This window comes from Oratosquilla oratoria, chromosome 41 (genome assembly GCF_046742065.1).
Source record: "Oratosquilla oratoria isolate Oo_2021 chromosome 41, ASM4674206v1, whole genome shotgun sequence".
In the NCBI taxonomy this organism is placed as follows: Eukaryota; Metazoa; Arthropoda; class Malacostraca; order Stomatopoda; family Squillidae; genus Oratosquilla; species Oratosquilla oratoria.
In genome coordinates, this window is record NC_134817.1 from 30884310 (window position 1) to 30912297 (window position 27988).

Consider the following 27988-nt stretch of genomic DNA (forward strand, 5'->3'; position numbering starts at 1 on the left):
GAAATGAATATTCAGAGAAATGGTACAGGACAGTAATGAGGGGTTGGGGGACAGCATAACAGAGGGACAGTCATAGTATAAAAGTGTCATCATTTCTGTATGAACAGAGTTTTCCTCTATCACAGACAAAATGATGTGTGGCTCAGGTCCGTAGGGGTGCCCCATATAGACCCTAAAGTATCAACTGCATGCTACTCTGCCACAATAACATGCAGCCAATACCCCAGACGGGTATTACAATGTTTAAAGTTTGTAAACAGTATGTAAACTTTCTACATATTAATTGCTAAAATTTGTGGTGCTGAATAATCATGTCTATCTTGTGCTTACAGATATCAGACTATAATATGACACCAGACCTTTCTTCAATGTCAGAGAGCTTGAGGGTTTGCTTACAAGAATCAGATGAGGTGCCCACTGACTACACTCAACTTTTTCACACAAAGGTGCTATGTTGCTTAATTTTTTTTATATAATCTGTTGTTGTATATATTTAGTTGTAATCAATCAATAGTATTATGGATACTTGCTGGCTTAGCGGATTAGAGCATCGCTACTTGTGGTGGAGGTCAAGGTGATGGTAGGTCAAAATCTGCTGCCAGTGAGTTGGATCAAGGGGATGGTTCATTAAATTCAGTGCTACAAAATCCTCTGTAAAGGGCACCTAATCTCCTGATAAGGGGAGTTTGCAATGTTAAACCAAATCATTATTACATAAGACTGACTGAATCTCATAACATCCTACCATTTGTGTTCATCTTATTATAGGGTGGCCAATGAAACACTGAGTATGAATAAATTAGTAAATGTACAGCTCTACAAAGACGAGCGTGTGGTCACTTAGGAGGCAGAACCAAGACCGCCTTTGATGCCAAGCCACGCCACCAAGCTCAGACTTGGCAGGAAAATCACAGCCACACACTTAGTATGAATGCTTGGTTCTCACACTTAATAATACATTGAATATACAGTATACATGCATAATCAATATACAATAATAAATATACAATATTACAAGGAATGTTCAATGCTACCATTAGAATTTCTCAATTTTAGATGAACTCATGAATGCTCTGGATATACACAGGGTTTTAATATTCTCATATTCTTATATTTACCTTTTCACCCAAACTTACCAGACAAGCTAGAACAGTGGCTTAGACAAAACAGAATAGAGGCCTCCCCACTAAAATCTTAAGTAATTTTGCTCACCCCAGACAACCATAAATCAAAGAACCATCCAATAGTAAAATTGAATGGCCATATCTTTGGAAAAGAGCCTCAAAATCCTAAGCCACATACTCGCATGTCCTTTAGCCTATGTATGAAGGACCTGGCAGTGTGAAAAATAATGAGTCATTAAATACAACAAAACACATGTAGCCATCACCACTTCAAATACAATATTCTAACTTAAAAAAAAAGAGGACAATGTCCTAATAGTATAGTACACCAACACTCAGTTTCTCCACCGGTCCATTGCACTCAGTCTTCCATAAAGCTATCTCCTTTTCTTAAGTAGCACACAGCTTTTCCCTTCTGATATGATGATATGGTTTAATGTCACAAATTCCTCCCATCGGAAGGCTAGGATGGTGCCCCTTACAGAGGACTTTGTAGCATGGAATTTAATGAACCATGCCCTTGGTTCAACTTCGCCAGTGGCAGGATTCGAACCGCCATCCTCTTGACCTTCGCCGCAAGTAATGATGCCCTAACCCACTCAGCCATCCTAAATATTCTTGGTCTATCTTTCACTAGTAAACTCAGCTGGAAAACTTGTACCTCAACTATTAATATAAGAACTGCAATGAAATTATTTGTTCTGTACTGCCTTCAAAATTTCCTAATTCTAACCCAACTGTTGATCCAAGGCATTTTTGCATGCTTTTAATTCTCTTTATAGTGAATTAAATGACCTTACATTGCATTTGTCAAAAATTTTCAGGTGAGATAAGTATTTTTGTAATATTTGTGTGTTCATTTTGAATTTCTTCCAGTTGGCAGCTATAGATATGCATCTTGTTCCACCTGCAATCAATGCCTATTCACAACTGAATGTCAGGCATGAGCCATTGAGACTCATAACTCCTCAATTTGAAACTCCACTTCCACCATTACAACCAGCAGTGAGTATCTCATAATCAAAGAAATCTGCAGAAATGTGTGCTCTGTGAGAATAATGGGATCACAGTGAGGATATGTGAGTAGATTGTGCTTCCTGTTGAAAGGAAGAAAAGCCTATTTATAGTTATGAATGCACTGAACTGGGTTATTGATTGCTTGGTGACATGTAGTCATTGTATATAGGACTCTTTTTTGGGGTGTCCCTATAGACCTGCTAGTTAGGAAGTGTCACTCTGTTCTTGTCATTGTTGTGCATTTTAGTTTCTGTAATCTTTTTTGACAAAGGAGCTGCACCCTTAACTGACAACATCAAGGTGATGGGAATATGATGAAACCCCAAAGGTGCAGCATAATATATCTATATTATTAAAAGGCCTCTTTCCCCAAATAAGGGAGGTAGAGAGTCCAGGCATGCACTCATCTCATTACAAATCTTGTAATATATGTTGGAAAATTAAAGGCTTATGCTGTCCTTGACAGAGCCTAGTAATGTCCAAAAAAAATTCAACAGGAAAGTGGTGATAGGAAGAAGCAGAACAAAAATGGGGTTGGGGTACAAAGAAAGAGTTTGGATGTGTATGAGAATGAAATGCAGGGATAAAGTTATTCAGGGGCTTGTACAATATGACCACTTAAATTCCAACATATGATGATGACAACTTCGGTGTCATGAGACACAAGTGGGTATACAGGGATGTCAGCATCCTGGTTATATTTATTTTGTAGTTGTAGCAGAGTTTTTGCCTTGACATCTTGTATGAATTTACCCTTTAGGGCTACAGAGAGCAGGATGATGTGGTTTGACATCACAAACTCCTCCCATCAGAAGGCTAGGATGGTGCCCCTTACAGAGGACTTTGTAGCATGGAATTTAATTAACTATGTCCTTGGTTGATGAAAGAATATTAGGATGATGAAAGAATATTAGGATGGTTTGGACACATGGAAAGAATGAGTGAAGAAAGACTAGTAAAAGAGGTATGGAAGGCAGATGTGGAGGGAGTGAACATGAGGGGACGTCCTAGGATGAGGTGGATGGATGGGGTGAAGGGGGCTTTGGGGAAGAGGGGAATGTCTGTTGAGGAAGGAAGGGAGAGGACGGAAGACAGAGGTGAGTGGAGAATGGTTGTATATGGATGATGTTGTGACTGCATGAGGAGGAATGGGCAGGGGGGTGGGGGGGGTAGTATGTGTGAGTAAATTTTGACGCAGCCCGAAGGGATTTCTCCCTGTCCTCTCCTTATATGCAAAGGGGGACGGAGAGGGGGGGTCGCCGATTAAATGAAGCGGCCTTGCTGTGGATGTACTGTGTCTTGCGACACTGCTTCTGACCCAGGGCGGTGGGCAGGGTGCAGGGATGACCCGTCATCCAGGAGGTGCTCAGATGAGAGGAAGGGTGGGAGGGGTGTGGAGTGTATTAGGGATGAAATGGGTGGGAGTGTTTTTATGCCTTTCCCTTTTTGGCTACCTCCCTTGGAAGGGGGAAAAAGCCTTGATGTATGTATGTATGTATGTCCTTGGTTCAACTTCGCTGTTTGTAGGATTTGAACCACCATCACCTCAACCTTTGCTGCAAGTAATGATGCTTTGTCCTATCCTTCATCCCATTTTAGTTGCCTTTTATAACCCAAGTAGGAACACTCAGTGGCAGTATTCTTTCTCCCCTACCACAGGGTTAGGTGAAAATGAAAATATACATTCATAGAAAAGGTACAGGACACTATTAAGAGTAGGGTAGGGGGACAGCATAACAGAGGAACAGTTACAGTACAATAAAGTAGCATAATTTTTCTGTGAGTAGATATTTCCTCTAACACAGACAAAATGACATGTGACTCTGGTCCATAGGGGTGCCCCATATAGACCCTAAAGTATCAGCTGCATGCTAATGAGCAGAGTTTTACTTCACAATAACATGCAGTTAATACCCCAAATGGGTATCCTTCTCAGAAGGAAGGGAGAAGGCAGAAGATAGGGGTGAATGGAGAATGGGTGTGTAAGGATAATACTGTGATGAATGGAAGGGAGTGGATGGGGGATGGGGGGATGTTAGGGAGTAGTTACAGTCACTATCGGAGTTACGACCTAGATCAGTTCCAACCAACCAGTCATAAGTCGGATCCCATTCAAAATGGCCGACACAAGGATTATACTCTAGGATACATGATATCAATCTGTTAGGTTTTTAACCTCTTCCATATGGTGACGCCTACGTAGGTGTCATGAGGAGCAAGTGGGCACGCGAGGATGCCGACGTCGGCGTCTTGATTATATTCATTGTAGTCGTACCTGCATGACCCCCATACTCTGTAAACTGGCTTCATCATATTTTCTATGGTTATCAAAATTCATGGGTGAAAGAGAACGAGCGATAGAGTAGTGACATTATTTTTTATCATGCGAGTATTATGACGCAACATCGCACGTATTGAAGGGATTAAGTAACTTTTTCTATTGAATACTATTACATACAAGCTATTTACTGTTTATTTATAAATTTTATGCCTTTTAGTTTCATTTTTATAATTTTTTCTTAGTATTATATGTTTTAATACTGTACTGTATTTCAGTATATATACATATACAGGTACTGTATGTATATACTATACCTGTATACACACACACACATATTAAATATAACCTTGCTTACCATTGTAAGGTTTTTAAATTGTAGTTTCCTTTTAATAATTTTTTCTTAACTCCTCAATTGTTATATGCACTCTAAATATACATACATACATATACCAAGGCTTTTTCCCCCTTACAAGGGAGGTAGCCAAAAAGGGAAAGGCATAAAATCATTTCCACCCATTCCATCCCTAAATACACTCCACACCCCTCCACCCTCCCTCTCATCTGAGCACCTCCTGGATGATGGGTCATCCCTGCACCTTGTCCACTGCCCTGGGTCAGAAGCAGTGTTGCAAGACACAGCACATCCACAGCAAGGCCGCTTCATTAAATCGGCGACCCCCCTCTCCGTCCCCCCATTGCATAAAAGGAGATGACGGGGAGAAATCCCTTCGGGCTTCGTCAAATTTTCCTCACACATACTACCTCAGCCCCCATCCCCCCGCCCATTCCACCTCATGCAATCACAACATCATCCATATACCATTCTCCATTCACCCCTGTCTTCTGTCCTCTCCCGTCCTTCCTCAACAGACATTCCCCTCTTCCCCAAAGCCCCCTTCACCCCATCCATCCACCTCATCCTAGGACATCCCCTCATGTTCACTCCCTCCACATCTGCCTTCCATACCTCTTTTACTAGTCTTTCTTCACTCATTCTTTCCATGTGTCCAAACCATCCAAATACTCTCTCATCAACCCTATCTCCCAGCTCCTTTTCCACCCCTGTTCTCCTCCTCACCTCCTCATTTCTCACTCTATCTAGCCTAGTAACCCCCATCATACTTCTCAGACACCTCATCTCAAACATATTCAAACTCCTTCTCTCTTCCTCTCTTATGTTCCATGTATGGAATCCAATGTATTTAATGTTTTGCCCAGCAGGGCTTCTTCGTCTGACTCCATACATAACCTGAGCTTGCGGGGAGAAACGAACATGAAACTGGTGTAAACACAATTTGCGTAAACTGCTTGTTACTTTGTTATTAGAATTGCTAAAGGTTTATTTATTGTAAAAAATCCATTGTTTTGATTTATATTATCAATGAGAGATATAAAAGCAGATTCAAAACATCTACGTTTCATAGTATGGTTTTCATATTTAATAATCTTAGAATTATTCCAGTCAGCATTGTGGCCTGTATCATATCTATGTCTAACAATGGCATTATTCATATTGTAAGTTTTCATATCATATTCATGTTCCAATATTCTTTTATCAACACCACTGAGCTGGTTTTCACAACATTAACACCAGCTCAGTAACAGTTGGCAATCTTATAAAAAGTCAAAATAAAAGTAGGGAAAATGTTCGTCAAGCAGGTGTTTACTGTGTGCCATGTTTACATTGTAAAAAGGTCTACATTAGTGAAAGTTTCCGTGGTGTTAATAAAAAAATATTGGAACATAAATATGATATGAAAACTTATATACATATATATACCAAGGCTTTTTCCCCCTTACAAGGGAGGTAGCCAAAAAGGGAAAGGCATAAAATCATTCCCACCCATTCCATCCCTGAATACACTCCACACCCCTCCACCCTCCCTCTTATCTTAGCACCTCCTGGATGACGGGTCATCTCTGCACCTTGTCCACTGCCCTGGGTCAGAAGCAGTGTCACAAGACACAGCACATCCACAGCAAACTTACAATATGAATGATGCCATTGTTAGACATAGATACAATACAGGGCACAATGCTGACTGGAATTATTCTAAGATTATTAAATATGAAAACCATACTATGAAACATAGATGTTTTGAATCTGCTTTCATATCTCTCATTGATAATATAAATCAAAACGATGGATTTTTTACAATAAATAAACCTTTAGGAATTTTAATAACAAAGTAGCAAGCAATTTACACAAATTGTGTTTACACCAGTTTCATGTTTGTTTCTCCCCGCAAGCTCAGGTTATATAAGGAGTCAGATGTTTGTCCACTATGTTATTTCTGAAGAAGCCCTGCAGGGCAAAATGTTAAATACATTGGATCCCATACCCTGCATTTGGCTTCTCTCCTACAGTTGTGTACAGCATTGTTTTCAGTTGCTTAGTTGTTAATATGATATGGTAGGTTAAAGAAAGAAAATACTTATTATAGAGTATTCTTATTAGTAAACTCATAATAGGCATCTGCTAGACGTGGTCGTAAGTACGTAAATATCCTTCATCCTTAATTTATTAAACTCTTCCACAAATGCCTTAGCTGCAGGCACATCACTGCTAGCAGCCTCACCTTTCAACAACACGGGGTGAACCTGGTAACACTCGAAAGCGACAAAACCACCCAGCACTTGCTATGAATTCATGTGAAGCGTATTCTTCATCTGTACGTTCTTTCAACACGCGAAATTAACTTGTAGCCTTACTTTGTACTGCTTGCAACATCACTTTCACATTTCTTTGCCTATTATCTTGCAACCACATATAAAGCAACTTTTCCATCTCTGCCATAACTGTCATACGCGATGCCGGGCTGCCACAACTATCTTATGTGCTGTGCTGCTAGACATATACAGTAAACTTATAATATGCATCTGCTAGATGTGGTTGTAAGTACAGATGGTCGTAACTCGTGTATGTCGTAACTCGGATAGTGACTGTATATGTGAATGATATTTTGATGCAGCCTGAAGGGGTTGCTCCCCATCTTCAATGTTTCTGCATGAGAGGATGGAGAGGGTGGTCACCAATTAAATGAAGTGGCCTTGCTGTGGATGTGCTCTGTCTTGCTGTATTGTTTGTGACCCAGGGCAATGGGCAACATGCAGGAATGAGCTATTACCCATAAGGAACCAAGATGAAAGGGATGGATGGGAGTGGAATGGGTGGGAGTGAAATTATGCCTTTTGACTTTGGCTACCTCCCTTGTAAGGGGAAAGAGCCCTTGGTATATATATATGTACCAGTGACCCCTGTGTTCTGTATTTATCTAGTTGTATTATACAGGAAAGGAGCTATGCTCGTGGTAACCCATCTTTGTATCTTTCAGCATCAGGTTTTTTCTTAAAATCTTGAATAGTGTTTGCACACACTGTTTCTTTATCTAAATTATTCCAGGTATCCATTACTCTTTTTTCAGATCTCTTCTATAATCATCCTTTTTGAGTTTCTTTTCGTGTTCTCTTGTTTTTCCATTGTCCCATTTTAGTAAATCATTTCTATCTAGGATTTCCATTCCTTTCATGATTCTATAGATAGTTAGCAGATCTCTTTCTCTTTTTTGTTCCAGAGTTGGTAATTCCAGTTTGGACAATCTTTGTTCGTATTTTAATTTGGAAAGAGTTGGTGCCAACTATGTCATTGCTCTTTGTATTCTTTCAAATTTCTTTATATTCTTTTTAGTACTGGGTGTCCATAGTGTTGCTGCATACTCCAGTTTTGGTCTTGTTAGTGTAATTAATATTTTTTTAATCATTTCCTCAAGCATAAGTACACATGGGAGAGGGTGGTGGATGGAAGGGTGGCAGATAGAGCGTTAATGGATTATATAGTGGTGACCAGGAGTATGGTAGGAAGAGTTAAGGATGTACATGTTCTAAGGGGAGAGAGTGGAGGAATATCAGATCATTTTTTGTTGGAAGGTAAAATGAGAGTGGAGAATAGGTGGAGAAAGAGGAAAAGGGCAGAAGGTAGGGAAGCACTTAGAGTGAACTGCTTGAATGAGGAAAAAAAGGAGAGTGAGTTTAAGAAGAAACTGAAAGAGGAGTGGGAGGGAGTAAAGGATAGAGTAGAACTAGGTGTGGAGGAGGAATGGGGATGGTTCAAGGAGGGAGTCATAAGGTGTGCAAAGATGGTGTGTGGAACAAGGAGGGCGGGAGGAAATAGAAAGAAGGGTAGTGAGTGGTGGGATGAGGAAGCAAAGAAATGTGTAGAAGAGAAGAAGCAGGCATTCATAGATAGGCTGCAAATTAGGGCAAGGGAATCGTATGAGAGGTACAAAGTTAAGAGAAGGGAAGCTAAGCATAAGATAAAGGAAGCAAAGAGGAGAGCAGATGTGAAATGGGGTAAGAGTATGACAGAAAATTTTGAAAGCAATAAAAAAGATGTTTTGGAAGGAAATTAAAAGAGAAAAAGGAGGCGAATCAAGTAGAGAAGAAAAGGTAAAAGGTGCAGATGGAGAGATGATAATGGAAGAGAAGGCAGTGAGAGGAAGGTGGGCAGAGTATTTTAGGGAGTTGCTAAATGTGAAGGAGGATAGGGAGGAAAAGGTAGTTGCAATGGGAAGCTCTAAGAAAATGAGAGTGATGAGTGAGGAAAATGGAGGAGAAATAGGGAAGGATGAAGTGAAAGCAGCTGTTAAGATGCTGAGAGCAGGTAAAGCACCTGGTCTGGATGGATGCCATGCAGAATGTCTGAAGAAAGGAGGTACAGGTAAACGTCGACTTACGATGGAAATAGGTTTCGATAGAGCCATCGTAAGACGATCTCATCGTAAGTCGATCCCCACTCTGTTCCGTGGTCACTGTACCTAGCCTACCTGTATATTAACCACCAGAGATACTGAATATAGCCTATTAAACATGTACAGTAGTTTATTTAATTATTTTTATCCTTTTTACCATATTCAAACACTATAATATGTATTTTCAGTACGGACTTAAATCTCGCGGGCAGCAGCCAATGCCAGCCGTACGACGTGACGTAATAATACTCGCATCATAAAATATAGTCACCGCTTATATCGATCGTTCTCTCTTTCACCCGCGAATTTTGAAAACCACAGAGAATGGGATTTAGGGCACATTTGAGAGAATGTAAAAACACAGGGGTGACTACAATAAATATAATCAAGACGCCGATATGGCACCGTCGCGAATCCACTTGCTCCTCATGACGCCTACGTGTGCGGCACCGTATGGAAGGGGTTAAATTATCATATCGTCGTCGTCGTCGTCATCGTAAAGTCGAACAATCGTAAGTCGCGGCCATCGTAAGTCGACGTTTACCTGTACAGTGATGGTGGACTGGCTGGTGAGGTTGTTTAATGTTTGTTTGAGAGAGGGTAGAGTGCCGGAGGACTGGAGGAGTGCCTGTATACTTCCACTTTACAAGGGAAAGGGGGACAAGTGTGAGTGTAGTAGTTTCAGAGGGATCAGCTTGTTAACCACTTCCATACGGTGACGCCTACGTAGGCGGCATGAGGAGCAAGTGGGTACTCGATGTTGCCGACGTCGCCATCTTGATTATATTTATTGTAGTCGTACCTACGTAATTTTCATTCTCTCTAAACTGGCTTCATCAGTTTTCTATGGTTATCAAAATACACAAGCGAAAGAGAACAAACGATTGAGCACTGACTTTATTTTTTATAATGCGAGTATGACGCAACATCGCACATCGGGCAACTAATGCTGCCAGACGTGCGATGTGCCCCGTAGTGAAGAGGTTAAGTGTAGTTGGGAAGGCTTATGGGAGGGTCTTGATTGAGAGGATTAGGAGAGGAACAGAGGGAGTATTTGGTGAGGAACAGTGTGGGTTTAGGACAGGTAGAGGTTGTGTAGATCAGATCTTTGTGGTAAGACAGATATGTGAGAAAGCTATAGGAAAAGGTAAGGATGTTTTTTGGGCTTTTATGGATCTAGAAAAGGCTTATAACAGGGTAGACAGGAAGGCACTGTGGGAGGTATTGCAAATATATGGGATAGGAGGAAAGCTGTTAAGAGCAATCAAGAGTTTTTACAAGAGTAGTAGAGCTTGTGTTAGGATTAGAAATGGAGAGAGTGAATGGTTTGAGGTAAAAGTGGGACTTCGTTAGGGGTGTGTTATGTTGCCCTGGCTGTTCAATCATTACATGGTGTGGTGCAAGAGGTGAATGCAAGGGTAGTGGGTCAGGGGTTGGAGATGATTATAGAAAATGGAGAAAAGCGGGAGGTGAGCCAGCTGTTGTTTGCTGACGACACTGCACTTGTAGCAGGATCAGAGGAGGTATTGAGGAAGTTAGTGACAGAGTTTGAGAAGGTGTGTGAAAGAAGGAAGCTGAAGATAAATGTGGGTAAAAGTAAGGTGATAAGATGTACAAGGGGAGAGAGTGACAGCAGGCTGGAGGTGAGCATTAAGGGTGAAAGACTGGAGGAAGTGGATAGTTTTAGATACTTGGGTGCGAATGTGGCAGGAAAAGGTGGAGTGGGGGTGGAGGTAGAATGTAGATTGAGAGAAGCGAGTAAATGCCTTGGTGGATTGAAGAATGTAATGAGAAATAGACATCTGGGAATGGATGCTAAGAGGAGGTTATATGGTAGGAGTGATTGTTGCATTGTACGGGGCAGAAACATGGAACATGAGAGAGGAAGAGAGGAGGAGTTTGAGATGAAATGTCTGAGAAGTATGATAGGGGTTACTAGGCTAGATAGAGTGAGAAATGAGGAGATGAGGAGGAGAACAGGGGTGGAAAGGGAACTGGGAGATAGGGGTGATGGAAGGGTATTAGGATGGTTTGGACACATGGAAAGAATGAGTAAAGAGTGATTAGTAAAAGAAGTGTGGAAGGCAGAGGTGGAAGGAGTGAATATGAGGGGGTGTCCTAGGATGAGATGGATGGATGGGGTGAAAGGGGCATTACAAATGAGAGGAAGGTCTGTGGAGGAAGGACGGGAGAGGACAAAAGATAGGGGTGAATGGAGAAGGGTTGTGTATAGATGATGCTGTGATACATGATATACATACATATACCAAAGGCTTTTTCCCCCTTACACGGGGGTAGCCAAAAAGAAAGGCATAGAAATCACTCCCACCCATTTCATTTCCCATATATTTCACTCCCCTCCACCCTCCTCTCTTCCTCCTATCTTGGCACCTCCTGGATGACGGGTCATCCCAGCATCCTGTCCACTGTCCTGGGTCAGAAGCAGTGTCGCAAGACACAGCACATCCACAGCAAGGCCGCTTCATAAATTCGGCGACCCCCCCCCCCCTCTCCGTCCCCTCATGCAGAAAAGGAGAAGACGGGGAGAAATCCCTTCGAGCTGCGTCAAATTTTTTCTCATACATACTTCCTCACCCCCCATCCCCCACCCACTCCCCCTCATGCATCACAGCCTCATCTATACACAACCCTTCTCCATTCACCCCTATCTTCTGTCCTCTCCCGTCCTTCCTCTACAGACATTCCTCTCTTTTGTAATGCCCCTTTCACCCCATCCATCCATCTCATCCTAGGACGCCCCCTCATATTCATTCCTTCCACCTCCGCCTTCCACACTTCTCTTACTAATCTTTCTTCACCCATTCTCTCCATGTGTCCAAATCATCCTAATACTCTTTCATCAACCCTATCTCCCGGTTCCCTTTCCACCCCTGTTCTCCTCCTCACCTCCTCATTTCTCTCTTTATCTAGCCTAATAACCCCTATCATACTTCTCAGACATTTCATCTCAAACACTTTCAAACTCCTCTCTTCCTCTCTCATGTTCCATGTTTCTGCCCCGTACATTGCTGTTGGCACAATCACTACTTCATATTACCTCCTCTTAGCATCCATTCCCAGATGTCGATTTTTCATTACACTTTTTAATCCACCAAGGCATTTACTCGCTTCTCTCAATCTACATTCTACCTCTGCCACCACTCCTCCATTTCCTGTCACATTCGCACCCAAGTATCTGAAACTATCCACTTTCTCCAGTTTACAAAGGATTACAAAGGCGGAGCAAACCGACAGGAGACCTTTTGATCCATATCTAGGTCGGATGCGAAAAAAAATCATATTAATAATAAAATAATAAATAAAAACTATAATGTAAATAAATAAAATACATAAATAAATGCATAGGTATAGTTAATAAACAGGTAAATAGTAAATAATAATAAATTGACATATAACTAATAATAAATGAAAATCAGACAGACAAAAGATAACAAAACAAAAACAAATAATATAAGATAAATTATAATCATTACAGCATTTTACTTAGGTATTTATCTAAATGATTCTTAAAGCTTCGAACTGAACTACATTGCACTACCTGTGCAGGAAGTTTATTCCATTCATTAAATACACAGTTGGCAAAGTTGTTTCTACCCACTTCCAAATTGAATCTTTGTAAGAGAGACCGGTCTATAATTAGTAGGGTCTTCTTTGTTTCCCCCTTTATATATAGGTACTATATTTGCTCTTTTCCAATCTTCTGGAACTTTTCCCTCTTTCAATGAACTGTTTATTAGGCTAAGTATTTTGTCTGTTCATTCATTCCTGCATTTTTTCAAAATCCAGTTTGCCATTTTATCCGGTCCATGCGATTTTCTGACATGAAGATTACTCGAGTGTTTCATTATTCCATTTCTTGATACTTCTATCTCTTTCATAGGGGGAACTCTCTCCTCCCATTCGATATCTCTAGGTTGTATGTTCTCCCTTGTAAACACCAATTTAAAATGCTTATTCATAATTTCTGCCATTTCTATTTCCTCTGTGTATTCAACTCCTCCTTGTCGTAGTTTCTCTAATTCTTGTTTGCTTTTCAGTTTGTTTACAAATCTGTAAAATAATTTTGGTTGATCTTTACATTTTTCTATAACATCTTTTTCGTATTTTACCTTTTCTTCTCTGCGTACTTGTACATATTCATTTCTATAACTAGTATATAGTATTTTCCATTTTTCAGTTTTTTGTCTTTTTTCCATTTTATCCAAGCTTTATCCCTTTTGTGTTTTAACTCCCTACATATTTTGTTGTACCAGCACTTTACATATCCTTTTTCTTGCTTTTGTCTTGGCACATACTTTTCCACTCCTTTATAAATTTTTGTCAAAATACTCCATTTCTCTTCTACTGTTGTTTCCTCCTTGTGTATTCTTTCCCAGTCAGCTTTTTGAAAGAATTCTTTCATTTTGTCAAAGTTTGTTTTTTCATACATCAATCTTCCCTTTCTATATTGTTCATTTTTTTTTTTTTTTTCCATGTATTTTTCCTCGTTTAGTTCCAGTTCAACCAATATGTGGTCACTTTTACTTATTGGTGTTTTATATTCAATCTTGTCCACTATTTCGGGTTCTGATGTGATTATTAGGTCCAGTCTCGATGGTTCTTCCTCATTTCTATACCCAGTATTCTCTTGTATTCATTGCATCATTGTATGTTTAATAATCATATCAAGTAATACATTTCCCCATAGGTCATCTCCACCCTTCACTGTCATCTCTTCCCAGCAGATTTCTTTACAATTAAAGTCACTCATTATAATTATTTGTCCTCCATCTTCCATTATCTTACTTAGTGATATCCTGGTGTCTTGTAACATAATTTTGTGTTCTCTCTCTTCCCATGAAGCCATTTTAGGAGGCACATGATTTACTATTAACTTTTGCTCTTCTTATCCTTGTCCTCCACTTCCATCGTAATCATCTCTACACTATTCTTTCAATATGTGTGAATGATATTTTGATGCAGCCCAAAGGGATTTCTCCCTGTCTTCTCTTTTTCTGCATGAGGGGACAGAGGAGGTGGGGTTGCTGATTAAATGAAGTGGCCTTGTCATGGATGTGCTATGTCTTGCTACATTGCTTCTGACCCAAGGCAATGGGCAGGATGCAGGGATGATCCATCATCCAGGAGAAACCAAGAAAAGAGGGAGGGGTGGTGAATGTGAGTGGAGTGCATGGGGATGAAATGGGTGGAAGTGGATTTATGCCTATTGACTTTAGCTACATCCCTTGAGGATGAAAAAGCCCTTGGTATATGTATGTATGTATTGTGATGCATCATCAAATCATCATACATCAGGCAGCCAAACTTTGTGCATGAGTATTTGATTGACTTGTATTGAAGAGGTTAAAGGCTTTACATATAAATTTTATTTTCAGGTGTTTCCACCATCTTTCCGGGAATTACCACATCCATCACTAGAGTTGTTTGATTTGGATGAAGCTTTCAGTTCTGAAAAAGCTCGTTTAGCTCAGGTATGGTTTAGAAATATACTTAATAATGCATATAGAGCAAGTTACAGGCTACAGTGATCATTAAGATTTCAGAAATTTGTAGAAAGTAAATTTAATTTTTGTGTTCTGCAGGTGACCAACAAGTGCAAAGATGAAGACCTAGAGTACTATGTAAGAGAATGTGGTGAGATCTTGGGTATTGTCCCCAAGCTTCCTCCAACTTCAAGAGATGCAAGACATATCCTAGAATATATCTTTACACAACTAATGGAGTTCAAGAAACTAAATCAGGTAAGAAATTGAGATAAAATGGAAGTTATAGCATTTGATCTTAAATTTTATACTTGAATGACTTTGGAAAATATTCTAAATAATTGACATCATACTAATTTTTTGGTTGCGATACAAATACATGAGAGACCTGGGGCATAATATACAAGCCAGTCATAGACTTATGAGCTAGCTAGGAAGAAGGGGTCTGTTAGTTGACTAGATTCCAAGGGATTCTATTCAAAAACTCTGTTGAATGAAGCTCTTTGAATATAAAGTCCCTCAAATGTGAAATTCCTTAAATTGTGGTCACTTAGATCATGGATCGAGTGTAATTGATTTATTCTTGGCTTTTCATACGTGAATTACTTTCACAGGATCCAGACGCCTTCAGTGGACCTCATTCAGAAGCAGATGATCTAATGTAATTTACTATATTGAACTAACTTACTCTTTATTTAAATATGGCAGAATTTTTTCATTAGTGTTGTTGAATATTTGGTTTGTAATTCTTAGATTTTAACTTATTATTATTATTTTTTTCCAATGTTTTCATGTCTTTTATTATTAGTGAGACCTATGATAGGTACCTGGTAATAGTCTCAATAAATTTCTGCCAAATTCAAATAGGGACTATAGGAGAGACTATTTTTTGTTGCTGAAGTGTAGTTACACATCAGTGGTGTATATTCAGTTATACTTGACAAGGCACAAAATAAAATATCTTTATATATATATTTCACAAATCAGATATTGTACTATATTCATTTATACTTGACAAGGCACAAAATAAAATATCTTTATATATATATTTCACAAATCAGATATTGTAAATAGGCTGAGAATGCTAGTCAATGAATACTTGGGACCAGGCATATTATGTAGTTTCTGAAATGCTATTGTGACATCTCACTTTTTCTCCAAAAGATTTGGAGGAAATTACATTTTGACACAATGTTTGACCCAAAACACCTGTATTGTTAACAAATAAAATGAATTTCTTTATATATCAGGCTATGTTTAATTTTTGTATCCAGTATATTTATTCAAATAGTAATGCATCATTAAATATTCCTATAAAAAATGTACACTTAAGCACTTCCTTTATGAAACATGCCCATATTCTCTCAGTTTCACCTAGAACCGTACATTAAATTTAAAGGAAGTTGTAATAATTGGAGAATAAACATACAATTAAATCTATATACAGGCTTCTTCCCCTCTCATAAGGGAGGTAGCCAGTAAAGGGACTCATCCACCACCCTTGTTACCCTTAGTTCCTCATGAATGAAGGGTCATCCCTGTCTCCCACCCACTAACCAGTTCAGAAGCAATGAAGCAAAACAGTACATCCACAGCAAGGCTGCTTTACTTGCACAGGGACAATCCCCCCTCATCCCTTCATGGGGAAAAATCCCTTCAGGCTGCATCAAAATATTCATACACAACCATTTTCCACTCACCCCTATCACCTGCCTTCTCACTTCCCTGCTCTACAGACATTCCCCTCTTGCTACAATTCAGTACCATTAGATAAATTGACTTAGTATCATCAGTGAATTTGGAGACAGTATATTTAAATCCATGGTCAATATCATTGATATATACATACATTAGGCTTTTTTCCCCCTTACAAGGGAGGTAGCCAAAAAGAAAAAGGCATAAAAAGCATTCCCACCCATTCCATCCCTAAATACACTCCACTCCCCTCCACCCTCCCTCTTTTCTTGGCACCTCCTGGATGATGGGTCATCCCTGCATCTTGTCCACTGCCCTGGGTCAGAGGCAGTGTTGCAAGACACAGCAAGGCCGCTTCATAAAATCGGTGAGCCCCCCCATGCAGAAAAGGAGAAGATGGGAAGAAATCCCTTTAGGCTGCATCAATTTTTTCTCACACATACTACCTCACCCCCCAACCCATTGCACCTCATGCATCACAACTTCATCCATATACAACCATTCTCCATTCACCCGTCTTCTGTCCTCTACCGTCCTTCCTCAACAGACATTCCCCTCCTCCCCAAAGCCCCCTTCACCACATCCATCCATCTCATCCTAGGACACCCCCTCATGTTCACTCCCTCCACATTTGCCTTCCATGTCCAAACCATCCTAATACTCTTTTATCAACCCTGTCTCCCAACTCCCTTACCACCCCTGTTCTCCTCCTCATTTCTCACTCTATTCAGCCTAGTAACCCCCATCATACTTCTCAGACACCTCATCTCAAACACATTCAAACTCCTCTCTTCCTCTCTTATGTTCCATGTTTCTGCCCCATACAGTGCTGTTGGCACAATCACTCCTTGATACAGTCTCCTCTTAGCCTCCATTCCCAAATGTCTATTGATATATATATATATGGCATTGATATATAATAAGATATATATAAATTCATGGTCAATATCATTGATATATAATATGAACAGAGGTGGCCCTTAAATGGCTATAAGATATGGTGCTACTGCTGTCCTTCACATGAACAAAAATACTGTCTTTTGCTTTTATTTGTTCACCTTGTTTTCTAATTAGTTCTCTATAGGATTGAGAAATGCAACAGCTATTCTAAAATTTTATTAGAGCTACAATTTTCATAAAGCTATATGAAGGCTATATTCTTATAAATGTTCTCATTGGTATGGCCTTTCTACTGCCTGGAAATTACACAATTCAAATTTAGTGACTGTCCATTCTGGCAATTTTCCCTCTGTATACTCCCTATGAAATCTGGAAGAAAGGAGAAAGCACACTTGTGAATGATACTCAGACATGTTCTATACAATCCCATGCTAAATGAATCCCTTTCATGCCCCATTGCATTTTCTATTTTACATCTGTTGATGGGATTTGACAATAAGTAGGGAGATGATTCACTGTGATAGCCATATGGCAAGACCATCACACACAGGTACTCATTACTGATTCCTTTCACAAATTTGTATGTAATTAATGAGCACAATTGCTTAATGACTATGTGAAACACAAAATTAGTTTTTGTTTACATCATATATTAAAAATATATTAGTTACCTTATTGCATATTCTAATGCAATTAATGCATGTTTATGCGTGTTAGCAGGCATTCTGGTGGCGATGACTCCTATATCAATATCACAATACTTTTTTTCTGGAAGGATTATAATAAAAAAGTATTCCATACAAAAGTTATTCGTAACAACATTATGCATAATTAAGCACTGGAAAATCAACGTCTCCAATTTTCATGATGTCTGTGCACAATACGAGGGAAAAGGGGACAAATACAAATATAATTTTTGAGGGATCAGTCTGCTGCATGTAGTTGGTAAAGCATACCTTACTTGTTTGACAATACTTGAAACACTTACCTACAATAACTTGAAGACCAACATTGGTTACTGTCACAACTTGAATATTGTTTGGCTGAAGTGTAAGATTGGAGGCCTGGAAATGAAATGGTTTGTATTAATGAAGACAAATTACATTATCAATATACTAATTCCTTCCATAATGTCATGTCTGTCGAGATGGCAACTAGATTAAGCCATGTTTACCATGCCATCTTCTCCAGCCATATAATTCTTTTATCACTAATGTATACCATTTCACAAAAACTTATTTCACTATACAGAAATCAAAGTCCCCCTTAAATCAAAGTGCTGGAAGTGTATCTGACTGTTGCTTCTCACTCATTAATCAAATTCAGCAATTTATCAACCATTTCCAGTCATGTGGTTAGTTTCACTGTTTTAGTCTTGCTAAGAGGGGTAGATTGAGTTAATGCCTCTGTATGAAAAATAATTATTCTTGACAACTTTCAGACATGTGGTCTTTATCAAGTTGTTCTCATGATACCCTTCCATCCTAAACCAAGAATCTGTCAGTTTTGCTCATTCCCCTTAATATCTGAATACTACTTCACTCACACTATTTATTAATCTTTTCCAAAGTCCCCCTGCTCTCACCCCAAGTACTACAGATTAAGCCCCTGCCACATATACATAACTCAAGTGAGTTTGAGTAGAAATGACTTAGGTTACAATAATTTATAAAATCTCCAAATGTCAAATCTCCTTTGCATCATATATTGAGAAGCTGAATGACAAACTAAGAGAAGTTAAACATATACAAATATTAGACACACTTGAATTGTCCTTAAGGAAGTCTAGAATACCAAAGTTGTCTTCCAGCTTTTCAAATTCACAACAATTGACAAGAATCTTGAATGTGTGATGGGGGCTTTATGAATAATTTAAGGTATCTACTCTCATCCATTCTCATAACCATCCTGGGTTGGTTTGTTCAACTCATTATCCCATTCCCATCTGTATCCTTGACTTTTCATGAATTCTATCGTTCCATAATATGTCATATTTTGAAACTCCACATATGATCTTAGGAGGATGACTCCAATCAAACCCTTAGTAATTGTCATTAAAGAAGGGTGGATGTGGTATGGATGGGAGCAAAAGGAAAGAGACAGGTAGCATGGTTGTAACAAGAAATATGGATATGTTAGTGTTGAAGGAAAATAAACTATATGGGATTGGTAAGTTGGACTTTCAAAGCATGATGGGTGGGGTGTCAAGAGTAGCAAATGGATGAGAGATGGAAGAATGGTACTCCTCATAAGTGATGAGACAGTTAAATGCATGGTGGAGTGATGAGACAGGTCATCAAGGATAATGTGAGCAGAGGTATAATTCAGATGCATTTGAGGGTGTATGTGGCCCTGTTAGTAAGAAGTGAGTAGGAAAGAGATGCATTTTGGATTTATATAAATGAGCATGTAGGGAATTTTGTGAGAAATGTAAATGTAGTGGTGTTAGGGAATCTTAATGCCAAAGTAGATGGACTGATAGATGAAATAGTGAGAAAGCATGTGGTTGCAGGAACTAGATCAGTGTAGAGATCCCAGATATATGTATTGAAAGGGAAATGATGACAGCATATAAAGTATATATGAAGAAAGAAAATCATTAGTAAACATGAGCCAGGGTGGTGTGTGAGAGGGTACTTGAGAAGGCATTCATGGACTATGCTGTGGTAACCAAGAGGAGGATTGGAAGAGTTTTGGACATGTGTTCAGTAGAGGGCTGCAGATTGTCAGATCATTACTGGGTAGAAAGGGAATGGTGGAGAGTAACTGAGAGGCAGAGAGATGCCCATGATGACCAAGTTACAGGAGAAACAGAAATAATACCATGCAAATATGTGAAAAGAATGGGGCAACAGTTTGACTTACTTGTCCTAGAATTACTCTACTAAATATATATATATATATATATATATATCTCTCTTTTTTCAATCACAAATCACTTTTAATTCCATGCCATCGCAGTCGAGACTGAAGAATTGCTCAATGGAGGCATCCGTTGGAAATTGAAATGTGGACGAGCTGAGGATTCGAACCCAGCTGGCCCGTAACAAAGTTACAGTGACTTAAACCAATACGTTATCTCTCTTGATAGCGTATTGGTTTAAGTTACTGTAACTTTGTTACAGGTTAGCTGGGTTCGAATCCTCAGCTCGTACACGTTTCAATTTCCAACGGATGCCTCCATCGAGCGATTCTTCAGTCTCGACTGCCATGGCATGGAATTAAAAGTGATTTATGGTTGAAAAAAGATATTAATTGATCACTGGGAACCATTCAGTGTATATATATATATATATTAAAGGTCAGAGTGCACGAAATTTACACTTATTTCAAAACTCTAAGCAGAGTAAATAAATAAATAAAAATATTGCCAACTATTCCCATGAAATATTTTTGCTACTGAACTTGAATTTTCGGGAATTGTCAGAAGTGTGACACTTGAGGAGTCATACATTGCTATTCATGCACCATTGTAAACTTTGAATGAGAAAATTTAATAAATTATGGTCTATTGTGTAGCTGCTGAGTGTAAAGATTGTTAAGGAATGTACCAACAAAACTAACATTGTCAATAATTTGGATTTCCACATCTAAGACTAAGTTTCCAACACCTGTTGATCTGCCCCTATCGTATATTTGATGTTCTGGGATCTTCCCTTGTAATATATAGTATCCTAACATGAATAGATACAACAATTTTCATGCAGAAGGTTTCCTTGTAAAGTATAAAAATCCCTCCCTTTATGACTGCAGGATATTCAACAAGGCATTACAGAGATGGAAAAACATATATATTTTATCTTTTTGGTCATGGATTTATACTGATTACTTCATTTAATAGTCCAATTTGACCCCTTTATGGCACAATAAATGTCTTTTTCCCATTTTTATTTCTCAAAATTATAAATTTTGTCAAAATTATCACTTATGCAAGACTGTATGCCAATTTCAGCAACATACATTCATGCAATTTATGTCATTTTGGGATATAAGGCTTAAAAAAAAAATATATATATATATATATATATATATATATGTATATATATATATTGCCGGGGTAGCAAAAGTCTACCCAAATTTTTTTGTCATCTCTCATGGTCTAGTTCATGATTCTGAAGAGTAACTTAGGGGGACATTCCATACACACAAGAACAACAACCCCTGCCCCAGCCAATAGAATATAGACCTAGGTAGCCTATGTAATGCACATTTTGTGAATCTACACAGATTATATCAATAAAGTGTGCAGCACCAATAATGAATCCATAATTAGACATACAGGTAATGAATCCATTTGGCATGCACACATGAAGATTCATAAAAAGGTTAGGTTGGGTAATGATAGGTTCATAAAATGTGCATGTCTAATGAATTTGTTATCCGTGCACCCAATTATGAATTCACTATTTGTGCTGCACATTTTAATAAATATTCATAAACTGTATATTCACAAAATGTACATAACACTCTACACAAAGAACACTATTAATAAGATGACCTAGTTTGGCCTTAGGCCTAATCTATCCCTAGACATACCAGTCGGTATTCCCTATTCTTTTTACCCTGTATCCCTGGTCCTCTTTCTGATCCTGTTCTTGTCCACTTTCTTTACTACTATGGTTGCACTTCCCATATCAATCATCATTGTCAAGGTCAACTTCAGCTTGTTCAGTCATTTCCTGATCATCTTTTGACATTTGGCACTGCATTATGGGTTCAAACAATGTGGATGGACAGATAATGAGTGACCTCCACTACCTCTTCTTCAGATTTAATTAAATTTTGTGACATTTTTCAATAGAAACCATGAGTGTGTATGCAATAATCACTTCTAAGGTGCAATACAACGTTGACTCCTATGATGTTTTGCCAATGTGTGATGAATGGCTGCACGTCTTGGGAATCTTTGGAAATCCACTCTTTAAATATGTTTGAATCAAAATATGACTATTTTTACAAAACATTTCTAATAAGGAGTGGGTGGTTTAGAAAAATCACTTCATTTATTGCGCTCTGGCCTTTAAACACAAAACAAACACTAATTAAACTTAAAAGTTAATACTGAAAAGCCTGGATTTACCTCATCCATACTCCATCTATGGGACCGTAGAGAACTGATTAAATGTTGACTCATAAGTCCACGCAATTCACCCCATTCTCTTCGCTGAACTAGGTCTGTTATGGTACATACTGCCTTCAAAGAAAGCATTATTCAAAATTCATAAGAATATTATCAATACAAATACAATAATCTTCAGGATATGCTAAAGAATGACCTGTCACATAATTTGTATATTTTCATGGTTAAAATTATATAATGCATAATATACTCCAAACATACAGTATAAGATCTTCTCACCTGCAAAGCTCCTCTTTTGAATTCAGCCTCACTAAAATTTGCATCCCATTCTCTTTTAAGTTTACCCATTTGCAGAATATTGTTAAACCACTTGAAGGGGTTAGGGATATACATAACCCTCATTCTGGTTCCTTTTGAGTCATCATTTGAGTTTTGACATTGGGCTGATGTTCTGTGGATGTACCTTGTGCTGCTCCTTTCAGATGAAAAAACACTTTAGTAACAAAATCTTATAAAAAAAAAAAAAAAAAAAAAAAAAAAAAAAAAAAAATCACTTTAAGAAGCTCTACAAAATATCCCTTTAAGATACACAGTAATAATAGCAATTGTTGCCTGAAGTTTCATTGACTGGAAACCCACAGCCCCACAATGGTTGGCAACATTTCTCAAGCCCTCCCATAGATCTTTGGAAAGAAATGTGACCTCTATTGTCTGCAATGTATTAGTATGTATTAGTTTCTATATCACTGGTTGAAAATAGTAGGAAGAGGAACGTAGTCACTGGATGTCAGCTTTCCATATGTGAAAATGTGGAAGAAATATGGATGAAACTAAAAGGAAAGGGCCTAACAGGGTCTCAAATATTTGAGAATTGTAGAGAGGAACTATCAGACAAAATTCATAACTTAATTGTGTGTTTAATGGGATATATAGTGACACAGGAGTGAAAGAGGGCTAAAACAGTTAAGTTAGCATTCATGTGCATGTTGACTTACCAGTGTGGGTAAGAAACTTGCTTCTCTGGAAATACATTAGGTTGAACTTGTCTGGTATGTTGATATGATCCAGAGTATTTGGCCGAAACCATAGTGGCTCTCATTAGAGAGGCACATGGCTTCTGCCATGACTGCCGTAGTGCTGTAACCATTTAATTGCTAATTTCCTTCACACATCTAGAAAACAAGAATGAAACATCTTTCTCACAGAAGTTCATACAAGCAAATCAATATCTACTTATAGTAAAAACAAATCCACAAAAAATATAGTAATGGTACAAATAACTGATAGACATTTTGGTATAGAAAACTACAAAGTGTGGAATCTCTAGTCCCTTCTCTCAGTTCCACTTAATCACCTTCTACAATGTGTATGTGATTATGGTGTCATCATTCTTTTTTTCTTCACCACAGGGAGACCAGGAAGAGGTAATAATACATAGGTTCAAAGGGACAACATAAATGAAGGATACAATAATTAGTAAAATAAATATCATCATTCCTTTGTTTGTAAGTGGAGATTTCAAACTTTTAACAGACCAATGATGTGTGGCTCTGGTCCACAGGGACACCACAAAACAATCTCAAGAGTAATGACTGTATGTTACCATGCAGTCAATGATCCAATATGGGGACAGGGGACATAATTCTTGAGTGTCGTCTCCAGCTAAATAGGCATATGGCATATTTCCCTGATATTGATCCCACCCATAGAGTTGTCTCCACAAGATACAAACCTTAATTTAGGAGATAAAGAGACATGGCTCCTTGAGCATTATTTCTTTCCTGTTTACCATAATTAGGTAAATACAGAGCTCATACCTGGATAAGTTGACCAAGCCTGCCAAGAATTTGTTGGAATGGAAAAGATGGCTACATGGGAATTTGTTTATAGAAACTGTGGAGACAGGCAATGGTGTACAAGTGAAGCAAATGCATCCCCTGGAATATGCTCTCAACTGAAGATGATGAAGGGAAGGTGTTACCATTGCAGACTGTTCACTAGTTGGGGCCATGGGACTTTGCTCCATTCATGGGAAAGTGTTGTACAGCAGGACATGAGTATAACAGACAGACTTTGGTTATGGAAAGATTGCTGCTCCCTCCTTTTTTATCTTGTTTGGTTATCATTATGATTGAATTTAATCTAATTTAATTAATTTATTATTTATCTATATATCTACTGTTTCCAAATTTGCTGATGATACAAAACTGTGTGGAATGGCAAATGATCACTTAAACCAATTAGATATTCAAGAAGATTTTGATGAATTACAGCAATGGTCTGAAAAGTAGCTAATGAAATTTAACACAAGTCAATGCAAGGTAATGCACATAGGTAAAAATAACAGTAAGTACGATTACAAGTTATTTGGAAATTCATTAACAAAAGTGAATAGTGAAAAAGATCTCAGCGTAATTAACAGTAACGATCTCAAATCATCCAAGCCTCTGAGAAAGCAAATAAGATGCTAGGACTGATTGCGCAATCTTTTGACTTCTAAAGTCCATCACTCATTAACAAGCTATATAAATCATTAGTTTGTCCACATTTGGAATATGCTGTTTCCGTATGGTCACCGAATCTCATTAAAGACATTGACAGACTGGAAAAAGTACAACGGCGAGCCACAAACCTGATTCCAAATATCAAAAATAAATCATACAAAAATTGACTAAAACATATGAATCTGTTTTCCCTAAAAAAGCGTAGACTCAGAGGTGACTTGATACAAGTCTTTAAAATTCTAAAGGGAATTGACAACATCAAAAGTGACAAAATTTTTGCACTGAATGAGAATCAGACAAGAAACAATGGTCTCAATCAGTCTGGAAATAGATTCAGTTTGGAAGTGGGTAGAAACAACCAGGGCAGTGGACAAGGTGCAGGGATGACCCGTCATCCAGGAGGTGCTAAGATGAGGGGGAGGGTGGAGGGGTGTGGAGTGTATTCAGGGATGGAATGGGTGGGAATGATTTTATGCCATTTCCTTTTTGGCTACCTCCCTTGTAAGGGGGAAAAAGCCTTGGTATATGTATGTCAATTTATCATTATTTACTATTTACATGTTTGTTTATTATTCAACTATACCTATGCATTTATTCATGTATTTTATTTGTTATTTACATTATTATAGTTTTTATTTATTCATTTATTATTATTATTTTTGTTTACGTCCGACCTTGATATGGACCAAGAGGTCTCCTGTTGGCATGCTCCGCCTTTGTAATCCTTTGTCTGTTACCAAGTTGTACAACTCCCATTAGGCCTACACCACTTGCCATGCAGGCAGTGACCAAGTTTAGTTTCCAAAGATTTCTAGTTGACAAATGTTGTACATACATACATACATATACCAAGGCTTTTTCCCCCTTACAAGGGAGGTAGCCAAAAAGAAAAAGGCATAAAATCATTCCCACCCATTCCATCCCTGAATACCCTCCACCCTCCCTCTTATCTTAGCACCTCCTGGATGACGGGTCATCCCTGCACCTTGTCCACTGCCCTGGGTCAGAAGCAGTGTCGCAAGACACAGCACATCCACAGCAAGGCCGCTTCATTAAATTGGCGACCCCCCCTCTCCGTCCCCCCATTGCATAAAAGGAGAAGACGGGGAGATATCCCTTCGGACTGCGTCAAATTTTGCTCACACATACTACCTCACACCCCATCCCCCCGCCCATTCCACCTCATGCAATCACAACATCATCTATATACAACCATTCTCCATTCACCCCTGTCTTTTGTCCTCTCCCATCCTTCCTCAACAGACATTCCCCTCTTCCCCAAAGCCCCCTTCACCCCATCCATCCACCTCATCCTAGGATGTCCCCTCATGTTCACTCCCTCCACATCTGCCTTCCATACCTCTTTTACTAGTCTTTCTTCACTCATTCTTTCCATGTGTCCAAACCATCCTATTATTCTTTCATCAACCCTATCTCCCAGTTCCCTTTCCACCCCTGTTCTCCTCCTCACCTCATTTGTCTGTAAAGACAAATGTTGTATTAGAAAAAAATTGAACTCAGAGTAGAAATATACATAAATGTCAACTCAGTTTATGCACGGGCCAACAACAGCAACATGCAATTCAATAAAGAGATGTTTGAGGTCTTGAGATATGGCAAACCAAGGCATTAGAGACAACGCTGAACTGCACATGGAAAGAGGTATGAAAATCACACCCAAAGCCCATGTAAAAAGCCTGGGCATTCACTTAAGTGATGATGACACTTTCCAGCACCACATCATGCAGTCAGTGAAAAGAGCAAAAGGGATGGCCAGCTGGGTACTAAGGACTTTCTCTTCAAGAGAGGTTCAAGTGATGCTTACCCTCTGGAAGGCACTTATTCAACCGATCCTGGACTATTGTAGCCAACTCTGGTTGCCACACAAACGTGAAGACATCCATATGCTTGAAGCTGTCCATAGGAACTACACCAGGCATATCAAAGGGATCCAAGATCTCAACTATTGGGATCACCTGGGAGCACTAGGTCTATACTCTCAACAAAGGAGGAGAGAAAGATACAGGACCATTTACACATGGAAAATCCTAGAGGGACTTATTCTAGACCCCACACCCTCAACAATCAAGCCATACCACAGTGTAAGGCATGGGTGTAAATGTGAGAGACAAACTCTCCCATCAAGAGCCCCAGAAAGTATTGAGACCCTACTGGCAACCAGCCTAAGCCATGAGGGTCCAAAAATCTTCAACGCCCTCCCAACAGAGGTGAGAGAGAAAACCAAATGCTCGGTGGACAGCTTGAAACATGCACTGGACAGGCTTCTGTGGAAGGTGCAAGACGAGCCTCCAGTGCCAGGCTACACCGCCATCAGTAGGTTTTCTCCAAACTCAATACCAGACCAACTGGCCCTCGCGAGGAGGGACAACAGGACTGGCAACAGCGGTAGTCCACTATGGCTGTGAGGATTGACCTCGGAACTTCACTAAGTAAACTAAGTAAGTGGTGAGCATGATTCCCATCCAAAACCCTATCTACATTTTGCCCTTGACTGTTGGGTAACAATGAAGGCAGGTGGTAAATACAAATGGAGTTATTTCTGATCAAAATGAATGTCAGATTCATTCAACTCGACGAGAAAACATTTGAGCTTCTGAGATACAACTGGAATGGCTACACCTGATCATAACACTGATTATAATTATCAATGGCTGAAGGTAAGGTACGTGCACTTCCGAACTTCTACCAGCAGGAATTGGTCTTCCTTTCCCAGACACTCACTGCTATCCCTTTTTAATTGCAGATGAAGAAGGTTGCAGTACCTCGAAATGTAATTCATGATTTGCCCACGATATCTGGAGTACTTTTCGCCCTTCATACAGTAACAATCATCATCATGGAGAAACCGATCTTACAGATAGATATCATTAATCATACAGTGTACATAAACAACCAAACTCAGTGCAAAATGAATAAGATAAATATTCTGTGCATGGAAAGCCCACTATTGTTCTTTATGTTTATGACATAACCATTCTGATAAAATACTGTTGATACTCGCCTACCGGTATACTCTTTCTACGATCATTCACCTCCTACACTTGTATAACTGTTTACAAAATTGTTTACAACTTTCCCCTCCGAACACAATGTCACGTACAATGATATTGTTTA

General features: G+C 39.0%; 2 protein-coding genes across 4 annotated transcripts in view; one reads left to right on the forward strand and one right to left on the reverse strand.

The window, feature by feature from the left end:
- Positions 1-15923, forward strand: part of IFT52 (intraflagellar transport 52) — a 32994-nt gene extending 17071 nt beyond the window's left edge. For both annotated transcript variants that reach the window (XM_076178526.1, XM_076178528.1), the window contains exons 7-11: positions 333-446; positions 2001-2129; positions 14567-14662; positions 14774-14932; positions 15289-15923. In XM_076178526.1, coding sequence (XP_076034641.1) covers positions 333-446; positions 2001-2129; positions 14567-14662; positions 14774-14932; positions 15289-15339 — 549 coding nt within the window. In that variant the 3' untranslated portion in view covers positions 15340-15923. The remainder of the gene's footprint in view (positions 1-332; positions 447-2000; positions 2130-14566; positions 14663-14773; positions 14933-15288) is intronic.
- A 1547-nt stretch (positions 15924-17470) lies between these two features.
- On the reverse strand, positions 17471-27986 carry LOC143021198 (m-AAA protease-interacting protein 1, mitochondrial). Of its 2 annotated transcripts, none has more exons than XM_076178529.1 (7): positions 27876-27986; positions 23345-23521; positions 22629-22824; positions 22350-22463; positions 18258-18333; positions 17941-18037; positions 17471-17638 (listed from the first exon to the last, which is right to left on the reverse strand). In XM_076178529.1, exons 2-7 carry the CDS (start codon positions 23494-23496, stop codon positions 17542-17544), a joined length of 732 nt encoding a protein of 243 aa, XP_076034644.1. In that variant the 5' UTR covers positions 23497-23521; positions 27876-27986; the 3' UTR covers positions 17471-17541. The 2 variants fall into 2 exon arrangements, with proteins under 2 accessions (XP_076034644.1, XP_076034645.1); XM_076178530.1 differs by having other exon boundaries at positions 27880-27971.
- Between the last annotated feature and the right edge of the window lie 2 nt (positions 27987-27988).